Below are 12,076 nucleotides of genomic sequence, written 5' to 3'. Positions count from 1 at the left end.
TTTGTATTTCTGCAGCTAATGATATTATCTAGTAAAAGAATAAGCTACTTGTCTGGCTGGTCTAGAAGGCATGGACTCAGCTGCATGCAGATATTACGACCTGAAAAAGTGATGCTGTGGGTAAAAATTTGCTTCATCAGTCTGAGTTCTATTCTGCTCGATCCCAAATCTCAGGCTAAAAAGACTGTGCAAGGAAGGAGAACAGGGAGCCCATATTTGGAACAACAAAGTAGAGAAACTGAAGCTTTCCCCAGTAAAAGAGAATTACCACTTTTGTTGTACACTCTCCCACAGATAGCAAGTTTAAGTCAGAAACTATGCTCGCGTGTCAGATAAACGCTGCTAATTACCTTTCATTAGCCTGAAGTATTCTTCAAAGTGAAGCAACATGGGAAAAGCATGAAATCTCACTACGAAACTGGTGAAAAAATCTACAGCACCAGAGCAACCCTTTTCAAAGGCCATCCTGCCAGTCTGTGCATTTACCTCCGTTTACCACGGGGTTAAAAAGGGGCTCTTAGCATCTGTCCAACAATGTACTGGACTATATTTTATTGTTGTCTCTACTTACCTTCCACCTGCGTTGCAAGCAACCTGAGCAACAGCACATTATTTTCTGGTGCTGCAAAAACCTTTATATAGTGATCACTGATATCCAAAGCCCAAAAGATTGCTATAGGAAACCCTGTACTTCTAGGCTGCTTTTCTAAGGACTACTTTTCCTTTCCACTTTCTTTTTGAGCATGAGCAATCTGGAGAGTAAGAAGAGTACCACTATTCTGTCCAACAGGTATTTGTCTTTCACTTGCTACCTGCATACTTTGCTTTTCCTTCCAAGTTTTCTGTAGGCCAAGAAGTCCCCTACAGCCGGGAAGAACAAACTTTCGGAAAGGCTAGCAGAAGCTGCAGCATAGGCTGCTGCCGCCCTCTCCTGGGTCAAGAGAAAGCAACAAAGTTGAGGCCTGGCTCTTTCCCCCCCACACCCCCCAAACAGACTATTGCAAACTTGGATGCTTTCTGTCACCAGAGAAGTCTGTAACAGGACACTTGATTTTCTTTTGCTTACCAACTTGGCAGCATTTCAGGAAGAAGTGTCAAAATGACAGACAAAGGAAATAACTTTACCCGAGAGTCAGTTATAAGCCAAGAGAAACCAACTGACCGTTTCCAATGCCCGACCCGTTGTTTTGCTGTGCAGTGGGTACAGCCTTGCAGGAGGCACTCGAGCAGGTAAGCTCACCGCCCTTCTGAAGAGCTGGGTTTGTAGTCAGCTGAAAAATGACAAAACGACTGTATATTCTGAAGTCCACAGCATCTTGGCAAACGACACGGCCAATGGGCAGTTACTACTTCTCTAAACTACCTGGATGGCAGGGAAACCAACGTTTCGTTTGGATGTCACTTGGAAAAGCTGTGAGCAACAGGACTGCTGGTGGCGTTAAGGACCAGAGACAGAGCTCAGTAAAGTACAGGAGAGTAAACACGCACTGCTCACATCCTACACAGGGCTGCTTCTTATCTTTGGTATTCGTCTTTGACTAGTGGACTAAGTCCTTTTATCTCTGGCAGCCTTACATACCAGAGGGTAGAACTGAAAGGGTGGAAATGAAAGAGTGGGAAGGAAGGCAGGAGAGAGGCTGAGTCAGAAAAGAAATGTGATCTGAAAAGAAATTTGCTTCTGAAGTCATGGCTGGGGTGAGTAAATGCAAGACACTGCTGTAGCAGCAAATAAAGTAGAGTTTGCAAAGGAAAGAGAAAACCATCTTTGTCTACTGAGCTGCATTGTTTAAAACAAACAGGTTTATAGATGTGTCGTTGTTGAGAAGAATTTCACTAAAGAAGGAGCATGCACTTCCCTTTTTAGAACTCATGGAACACTCTTACAAACACTTTTTAAGCCACGCTAGCATGTAGATACTTGAGAATATGAAGAAACAAGAACCAAGTCTGATGATTTGCAGGGCGAGAGACACTGGCTACCTTTCTGATGCTTAAAGCTTCAAACTCACACAGGGTCTTTTTAATCTTGTCTCTCTTGTAGCCACATGCACAGAGTTTCTCTGCTGTCTAATGACAAGCTTACAAGATAGCCTTTTCCTCAGTAAGGACATACATGGAGTCACTCTCCCCTACCAGACTATGTATTTTCTTGAAGCTGGGAGGAATGTTCAAGACTTCCACCCTTTTATAAAATCCAACGAAAATTAGCCAAAAAGTTCAAAAGTTATGATGACAGGTTGGGAGGAAAAAAAAAAAACAAACAAACAAAACACCCCCCACACACACTCACGGACACAAAAGCAATCCAATCACCTACATCTTGTTTCTTTAGGAAAGCAGGCTGAACATATTCCTTTGCAAGGTACACGTGCTGCATGCCCTCTACTACTGCTCCATCAGCAGGACCCAGCCTGGCTCTGAAGTGTGCAGAAGCACCTTCTCAAAGTACAGGGTCTACAGCTTAGCAGCTAGGCATTTTCTTGCAGCCACTTTTCAGTGAGGTCCTGATAATTAACACAATTCTGGAAAGGATGAGCTGCCTCGTTCTGTGAGCTTTTTCCATATTTCAAGTATGGAAGGTGGCTTTATATCCTGCTACCCTTCTCTGATAGTTTCACCCTTTACACTTTGCCAGTGCCCTCCCACTGCCAAAATAGTAAAGTGTTCCCATATTAAAGGTTAATTTTGTAACCAAGAGCCAGTATGTTCTTATCTTTCTTTCTAACTTCTGTGGTAAGATGTTCCAGTATCTGTAGACACTTCCAGAGTTATCCCGCAGTACAAAACACAGAGAAAACATATTTTCAAAATTCTATACTATTACAGAAAAGCAAACATCCCAAGGAAAGCTTACCTCAATATATCTTTTACTATGTTTTCCTTAGTTAGCATTTTCATTGCTTCCTAGTTGCAAGCTATTGTGTTTCAGTTTTTTGCTGTGAGACTCACTGCAGAATTAAACGCTGTAACACACAAGCTGTACAGAGTATTTGGAGGAAAAAAAAATCCTAGAAAAAAACTAGAACATCATTCCACTGAAAGATACAGAAGGAACAGAAAAGCAACAAAGTCTTCCCCCCCCCCCCTTTGACCTCCTTGCTCTCCAAAGGGCTAGTGAAAGGGTCATCTCCTTTACCTACCAGGTCCCAAACAGTGATTTCCTAGAATGAACTGATTGAACTGACAGCTACAGTCCTGCAGTAGCTGGACCGTAAAGCATGTGCAAATCCTATATCCTAAATCCTGTACTCCCATGAAAGAGCAAATCTAAAAACCCAGGCAGCTTAAATAGGGGAAGTAGGACAATACTGCTGAGATTTAGTTGTTGATGTTCGAAAAGACAGCAACGCAGCTAATAGTTTTCATTACTTGATCTCACAGCACTTACATAGACGGGGATACTGAAACACAGAAAAGTGAAGTGGCATGTCCAAAGTCACTCAGCAGGACAGGGATTTCTAAAAACAATCGAATTACCTGCAACAAGCCAGGAGGAGAGTTGGCTGTGTGTTAGGTCAGTGCCTGCACACCTGTTGATCCAGCAACGAGTGCATTTACTGCACAGCAGCATGTGTTCATGCAACGGGTGCTATAAAGGCCCACCTAGCCTCCCTCATAATGACTTTTCTCACAGATTCATCCCCACTTGTAGCCTACGTACACATACACTTAGGCTTTAATCTCACTCTTCTCTCACCTCATCACCTCCCACGTTGTTTGTAACGCCCACTTGTTCTACTGACCTGCCGTTTGACCGAGCTGTTCCAGTTCATTTCACCAGGTAGATGGCACAGAAAAATTGCAGTCTGCACCCACCATCCCAGGATGAATTCAATTTTATTCAAAACAGTTATTCCACTTTGGAAACACAGCCATTATTTTCTGAACAGATTGCCTGTGTGGGAGCTATTTCAGCAAAAGAGAATGTCTTAGTGTCCCTAGCTCCTTTAGGTCTAACTGCAGAGTTAACCTTGTCTGCCCGGGATGAGGCTTTTTTTTTTTTTTGACAGCCCATCTTTGCAACTGAGAAGACCACTATATCCACCACAAACATTTCAGTTTTGAGGCTAAACTTGATAGGGACCTGTCAAGGTTTAAGTCCCACCATGACAGAGGAGAGTGGAGAGTATAGATAGCATCCTGCATCCTCATGCAATCCCACAACTCTTTGCACTATCAATGAGAAACATTAACTGCGCTACTTGTTTTCTATAATAGAAACAAAAGCCTATTACCATCCTGATGAAAAACACTTCCTCGGATCCCACAGATCACCAAAGAGGCATCAGGAGTCCATCCCTGTACAAAACCAGACATTTCATGTTTGATCCCTTCTGCCAGTCCCTAAAGTTACCTAACTATGCTTTCATTCAGCTGTAAAAAGTACTAAACACAACCAGACTGCTACAAGATTTTGTGCAAATATTGAAAAGCGAATCTAAATTGGAAGGGAATAACATTTTCTATAGGTCCTTAGCAAAATCCTAATAGTTTTCCAAGTAAATCCATTTTTCAAACTCTACTGCCTTTAATATGACCTTCATTAAAGCAAACATGGAGTGTGGAAAAGGCTCCACATAGGCACAAACCACCAAATTTTAACAGCTTTACCTCTCTGATAAATACATGTATTTTAACCACATTGAATCATACCTGCATTTGCTGCACTGCTGGCCATAGTTTGAAGTTATTTTTATATTGCTCAGTCTAGCTCCCTAAGCGCTTTTGCTGCCCAGAAAATGTTTTGCACTTGACTGCGAAGATGGCTATAAAGGAAGTGATCTCACGATTAGGTAAGAAAGTCATCCTAGTGCCTGCTGGGAGTCGTAGTTTTTTAAAAAAGACTAAAAATTGAGTGTGTTGCTGCGATGTGATCTTGGAAAAAGAGAGTCATTTCTTTTCAATTATAGCACGGGGGGGCAGGGAATATGATGCTGAGGAACCCCCAAGCAGAACAAGACAGTTAGGCAGTGGCTGTGCAGGGCAGGAGAGTGCTGTTCAGAGAACCTCCCATTCCCTCGTGCAGCATCCCCTTTCCTGCTTCCCTTCTGCAGGTCATTGGATCCTTATTTCTTTGCTTGCTCTCGCTCTCCATAATTTCTGCCTAGGTATCCTTCTGATCTTGGGAAGATGCATTTAATCTTGTCCTGCCTTGCACTTTGTGCCCAGCCACACTCTGCTGAAGTATTTTTCCACCTTTGGTCGATGGGCGTCAAAAGTGGCCCTTGAAACAAGCTGAAATCGGTTTTCTAGCCAAACAGGCAAGCAAAGTGGAAGTTCGGCATGGGAAAAGTCACTGCGGCAGCTGCGCAAAAAACAGCCCAGGGATATTCCTAAAACCAGTTAGCTGATCCCTCTGTTAAGAAAGGCTGGGGAACAAAGCTTCAGTGCACAGTGCCAAGTCGAGTACTTTGTGGGCCGACCTCACGCAGACCGAGTCACCGGTTCTCAAGCGTGCCTGGCAGGGACTGCCCGGACAGCAGTTTGCAGAAGTCTGCTCTTAGCGACCAGCTGTAGTCTGGATGCAGCCAACAGAAATTTATTTGCCTTAACTGGAGCAATATTTCAGCCAAGAACGATTTTAGCACAGAGATTACCAAAACATTGCTTCTGAAGAGCTACTTAGCGGGTGCCAGCTTAGAGCCACGTAACAGAAACCAGAGGACCCCATGGCAGACTCTGGGGTTACCCTCAGGGAATGACTGTTCTGCCGCACGCAAGGGCATCCCACTCGCGTGCTTTCCAGACAAACGATGCGGCTGTCCAATCCCATATTTGAGTGTCTGTGGCTTGAGAGTGTAAGTCACCTGAGCACACACCAGCAAATCAGAAAGCCTTCAAAATTCAGTGCGCGCTATACAGATCCATGGGCCGGATTCTGTGAACTGCCTGATAAGCACAGCATGCAATCCCTATAGGAATAACTAGCAATGTATACAGTAAGAAAGCTCCATACTGAAGTCAGGTAGTGCAGATGGGGCTAAAGCTCATCTGTCTGCTTCTGTTTTTGTGGAAGTGGCTGAATGCCAAGCAGCAGAAAGGACAGGCCAGTCAGCAGCATACTGGAACTGGGATATAAACAAGTAACAACCCACAAAGTCAGTCCACTTAGTTATTTTACTTACACTCCCCTTGCCCAAGGCATTAGCTCTAGAAACAAACGCAATCTCAGGTTCACAACTAATAACATCACATCATCTAGTCATCATGTGCTTTAAGACAACCGAAATGTAACTACCAATACAGGTGACGTGTATTAGCTTAATAATTATAATAGTTGTCTGTATGTAATTTTGGAAAGCCAAAAAGCCCTCTCCAGTTCAGTTTTGTATCACAACTTTAGCGTCTACACATGAAACAGACTCTGCCCAGCAGCTGTCAGATGCAGTTAAGCAGATATTTTGACTGCCACAAACTATGATTATGAGCACAAAATAACAGTATAAGGCAAAAGAGCACCAAGATTAAATAAAGAAAAAAAAAAACAGCCACTAACAAGCTCTTTAAAAATATCACTGGCTAAAAGATCTTTATCCACATGAATTTTCCCATTGCACCACGTTATAATCACTGAAATGATGAATTTCTACATATTGGTCTCCAGTTTTGTTGATAAAAGACAGCAGAAGAGGTAATATGTTGACTAAAATTAACCAATTTTTGACCTTAGAAAATGGAATATGTAATTCTTACGTTCTTACAGAACATACTCTTACTATATAAATCTTATGTTCTCATACGTGTAGGTATAAGAACATATATCTTCTAAGGAAGAAAAAAAAAATCAACACGCCTACTTGAATAAAGAAAAATATCCTTCAGCACCCTCTTTTTGTAGCCAGTATTTCATTGTCGGTATTCCAACAAAGCTAAACACACACACACACACAGTAATTATGGAAACCTAAAATCATTTTTAGTTATTTTCCTGACACCAAAACTGTATTAAAATATAGACCAGAAGGTATATGTAAAAAGACTATGTCCATTCCGCATGGGAATAAAAAAAGTAAATAAAATAAAATCTTTTCCCCTCTACCCAAATCAAAGTGCAAGTTTTCCACATGAAAGACACAGGAACATTAAAACACATGGAAAAAGTGTTGCTGGGTATCAAGGTTTCTTTTCTTGCACTTGAGCAAGGAAGTAGATGTGTTAATAGTAGTTTGGAGAACATTTGCCTGTGACAGAAACACATTTCTGGCAGTGGCCAATAATACACGGCTATAGGAAAAAAAAAAGAAAGAAAAAAAACCCCCACTTATAATGGACACTGAAAAAAGAATTACCACGAGGAGTTCTCCACATACCTTACCATCCACAGGTGACTTAGACTTCACAAAATCCCTATACCATGTATCCATCATAAGATAACCCTAGATTTTCTCAGTTGCCATACAAACATCAAGTCCATTTTGAATCCTACTAAACTCTTCCCCAAAATAACATCCTGTGACTAAAGTCACTGTGTAAAAGTTGTATCAGCTGTTATTCAAGTATATTAAATGACTATTTCTTGTAATAGAAATGGCTAAGGCCTGATTCAACTTCCCCATAATAATAGCTTCTACACTATCTTGTCCCTCACTGAGTTCCCCTCTGCTTTAGAGGGTCTCAATTTCTTCCACTGAGAGAGAAGTCACACCCCATCTCTCTTCACTTTATTATCCATTTCCTGACTTCTTCCACCTTCCTAGGGAGGAAATGATCAAACTGAATGCAGTATTTCAGTCAAGAAAAATATCCTCAATGCGTATTATAGCCCTTAGCTTTCATGTATCCCAAGTACTGATTGCAATATAGCAAAGGTAAGACCGTAAGTACTTCTTACATCAGTATGGAAGATTATGATGAGTTTCCCAGATACCTTCTGTTCATGACAGCTCATTAATACATTGGCAAATTTCACAGACATTCTCCAAAGAAAGACAAATTATAAACAGGGGCCATCAAGTCACAAATGAACAAGTTAAAATAATTAGGGAAGAAAAAGTAAAATTTCATCAGAAGACTTGTCCTTAATACCATGACCTGACTTCCACATCAAGAGCTGCCTATAGAAACCTTATGAAATTGATGCACGTTATCTTTGACTCAGAGGAGGCAGAGTCTGGAGAGAGAAGCAGTATCTTATAATAGCCGATAGTGCTGGGAAAAAAAATGAATAGGCTTTTGGGATATGAGAAATGGCAGGCATGCCTCAAAACCTAGTTCTTTCACCTGCACCTGTTGGTCTAATAAAAGCTACTACTTCTTCCTCAAAAAACGTACCCATCACATCTTTATTATCTCTAACTTAAACAGCCTCTTACTTTTAACAAAATGCTGAATTCTGCCTCAATATAAAGATACTGGAGATACTGACCACAGTCCTGTGATAGCAGACTGTTCAAGTAAGGGAAACTGATCCTCTTCAGTTCATCTAGCTTCTCTTTCAGCTTCCTGACTTGACTATCAGAGCGACTGATCCTCTGCCTCAAAAGTTTCAACTCTCCATTCTTCTTTTCTACCTGTTCACGCAAGCAGCACACCTGACTTTTGCTTTGCCTGGAGGAGAAACAGTACGAGTGGAGCGAGTCAATGAGTTTGCAAGCTCCCGAGGCCGACATGATGACCTCATTGATTGACATGGGGTTGGCATCTGTGTCACCCTTCTGCCCAACGACAGCCTCAGTGGCAGGCTGAGGGGTTAGGTCTGCTGGGGATGCTGACAAACTCTGGGAAGGTTTCTGAGGGGTTGCAGTTAGTGATGAAGTAGGGGAGCCTTCTGCTAAGGTCTTATCATGTCCCATGATATTGCTGCTGCAGCTTGGTTCCGCATCTCTCTTTGGCCTTTTCCTTTCTAGTTGCTCTTTCGGGAAAGATGGCCTCTCTCTGGTATGCTTAGAGGAAAAGCTGTAAGAGTGGAGGGAGCCAATGAACTTGCAAGCACCAGACGCAGGAGGCGTGAAGTCATCAACCGATATGCCACTTCTGTCTGCCATCCAGCTCCCTATCCGGGTGGTTTTAGGACAATCTTCTACAGAAGATCTCTCAGGCTTTTTCTGAGGACCTGGCTTTGCAGTTAAATTATCCCCTAACGTCCTTCTCCGAGGGCCTTCCAGCTGGCTGTAGATACTCTCTTCCTTCTCAGCTATTGACCCAATTTCAGCTTGCAAAGTTGCCTCCTCCATCTCTTTAGTCCCTTGCATTACCATAAAGTCCTGGTCAGAAGACGAGGTTCTTTGAACTACCTCACAGCCTCCTTCCCTTGATTGGTCTCCATCCTGCAGTGGTACCTGGCTTGCTATTTTTCTTCTGCTTCTGACATAATCCAGGTTGTCGTCTTTTTTCTCTGCAAGCTGGAAGATGGTAGGGACAGCAGTGGGCTTAAGTAATCGATGCTGGTCTTCCAGCCGTTTAGAAAAACTATCTTTGGTGAAATGCTCACTGCAGAGAAATGAATACTTGGTGGGAGTCCAGTTGTCTCTCTGAACAGCTTTTAACCACTGAATCAGACGTTTTGAGTCCTTTAGAGGGAATCTGAAAAACAAACAGAAGAAAAACACCCAGAAAACATAAGTGGCATTTCTAGAATCAAAAAGGTATGTGCCACTTGTCAGTTTAGCAAATGCAAATTGTCTTGAAAGCCATATTTTAAAAGGTTACGCCTGTTTGGAGATTATTTTGCTGAAACTTTCAATATCCATTTCCTCTGTTAAGAACACAATTTTGCAAAGATGGCAGAACCAGTAAGCTTTGTTTCCCTTATTTATTAGCAAACAACTGATACTTCTTCTGTTTATTTATTCTATAAAGAACATAGTAGGTTGTCTGTAAACTAGGAAGGATGAAGATGAGTGATGAAAACTGAAACATCCCAACTTACCCAATGCATTGACCACCCACTATTTTCAAAACCATGTTGAGTTTTATACTGTTCTTTACGGAAATATCTAATAAGATGTAAAAATTCCTGAACAGAAGCTTCAGTGCCAACAAGCAGTGTTTCCAGGCACCATATTTAATAGCATTGACACAATCACTTGTTTTGAACTGCTGGCACCACCCCTCGATAAACAGAAACGTAAGCAGTGACATAACACAATCACTTTCTAGGGGTGCTCAGTGGCTTTCCATATTGTACTTTGGATATATTCCAACAGAGGAAAAACTAGGGAAGCTGAACACGGTGCCCTTTCAAATTGAACTCGGTCGGCCAAATCACCTTGGGAATCACCTATGCTGCCATAACTGTCAAGGCCATAAGTCCTTCTTATAAACGGAGAAAAGAAGGAGTACAGAGAAAGAGGGACCTGCCAGGAGAAAAAACAAACACACGATTGTAGTCCGAGTCCCACATCACCCACTCATGCTGCCGGTGTCCGAAGCAAACACGACCACGCCAGAATATTCTCTTACCTGCACCTAAGCTGCACAGCATATTTCTAAATGGCAACAACACGCATGGGGGAAACTCTGCATTGTCAAGAGACAGCAAAATAAGTTCCAAAATTTGCAAGACTGAAGGAGAAACCTAAAGGCTACTATTGACACTGCAAAAAAACAAAGGACAGCTTTCTATTGTTTACAGATTAAGAGATGTACAAAAAGAGATTCACAAAATTGCTGACAGAATAGGAGAAATACAGCAGCGGCATTTAACATAAGTGAAATTTATCCCGTTCCCTCTTTCGGGCACAGGCGCCCTTCCTCCAACAAGCGCGCTATAAACAAGTGTCACGCGCAGTGGGCCCTTTGGTTTCTAAATGCAAAATGACAGCACTATCTGTTTCTTAAATTTTGAAGGAGAAGGGAAAAAAATAGAGAAAACAATTAGCATCATTTACTCTTTACAAGGTTTCTCCTAAATCCACTTATAGCAAAGCAGGTGTATCCCAGAGGAAAACCTGTACCCGTAACTAAAGCAGGGAAACGTTAGCCATCTCGTGAGATCAAAATCCAAAACACTAGCTCAAAGAGCAGACTGGTAACTTTTTAGGCTCACATAAAAGACCAAAGTCGTCTCACCGGTTGCCGTGCTGCTCATCATCTCGTAAGGACACAGCACGTTCGCGCAAGTCGCTACATCTCTTTGGAAACTACCGAGAAGAGGGCAAGAATATCCGCGGCCCGCGGCGTAAAGGCTCGAGGAGGGCCAAATCGCCCGGCAAGAGCTGCGAGGGGAAGCAGCGCGTCCGCGCGACCTCACAAGCGGCTAAAGACACAAGGCTCGAGCAACGGTTTCGTGCCCTGGGAAAGCAGCCGGCTAAACAAAAGGCCGGTTAGGCAAGGACCGGCCGGGGCCGCCGCCGGGGTCTCGCCCAGCCCGGGCAGCGCCGCAGGGCCCATCCGTGCGTTCCGACACGGCGCCGGGCAGCGAGGGCCCGGGGCGCCCAGCGCGGCCGAGCCCGCTCGGCACCGCCGGCCCGGCTGCGGGGCACCGCGCTGCGCGCCGCCGCGGGCCGCCTCGCCCGCCGGGGAGCGCCGCGCCGAGGCGGCCAGGCCGCGGCGGGCGGAGGCCGGCGCGCTGGCGGCCCCCGAGGCGGCGGCCCCGGCCGCGGGGCACCTGCGGGCAGCGAGGCCGGCGCGGGGCTGGGGCCGAGGCCGGCGCGGGGCTGGGGCTGGGGCCGCGCCCGGCCCGCCCGCAGGAGGGGGGCGGCGCGGGCCAGCACGGCGGGGCAGGAAGCGGGCAGCCGACGCTGCCCCTGCGCCCGCGAGGCCGGGCCGGGGGAGCGGGGGGCGGCCCCGGCGGCTGCTCTTACCTGTGGAAGGAGACGGTGCCTCTGTGCGCCTTCCCCTGCCGGTTCGAGCAGTTCACGGCGGCGCAGCAGATCACCATCTCCGGCCGCCCCGCCGGGCCCGCTCCCCAGCCCCCTCCCACCCCTTCCAGCCCAGGGGCCGAGGCCAGCCGTACAACAAGATGGCGGAGCCAGGTCACCTCAGCTGCCCCTCTTCCTTGGGGAAGGGGTTTCTGTACGGCACTGCCGTCAACCAAGATGGCGACCGCCACTAGGGCGCCGCCATTTTGGCTGAGGCTCGGCCGTACAGCACCGTCGCTCAGGGCAGGAGGGTCCCTAGCGGCCCCACACGCTTG

General features: G+C 45.0%; 1 protein-coding gene across 5 annotated transcripts in view; it reads right to left on the bottom strand.

Moving 5' to 3' along the window:
- The window catches only part of THAP4 (THAP domain containing 4), a 31,880-nt gene extending 19,922 nt beyond the window's left edge, over positions 1-11,958 (bottom strand). For 2 of the 5 annotated variants that reach the window (XR_010390570.1, XM_064517164.1), the window contains exons 1-2: positions 11,745-11,958; positions 8,366-9,522 (exon numbers count right to left, since the gene is read on the bottom strand). Coding sequence is in view for 4 of the 5 variants with exons in the window: in XM_064517164.1 (XP_064373234.1) it covers positions 8,366-9,522; positions 11,745-11,821 (1,234 nt within the window). In the remaining variant the exon portion in view is untranslated. The remainder of the gene's footprint in view (positions 1-8,365; positions 9,523-11,744) is intronic. The other 3 variants (XM_026110662.2, XM_064517165.1, XM_026110661.2) reach the window with 2 other exon arrangements.
- Between the last annotated feature and the right edge of the window lie 118 nt (positions 11,959-12,076).

Source organism: Dromaius novaehollandiae, chromosome 9 (assembly GCF_036370855.1).
Source record: "Dromaius novaehollandiae isolate bDroNov1 chromosome 9, bDroNov1.hap1, whole genome shotgun sequence".
Classification (NCBI taxonomy): domain Eukaryota; kingdom Metazoa; phylum Chordata; class Aves; order Casuariiformes; family Dromaiidae; genus Dromaius; species Dromaius novaehollandiae.
Note: the sequence above shows the minus strand (reverse complement) of the source record. Positions and strands in the feature narration are given on the sequence as shown.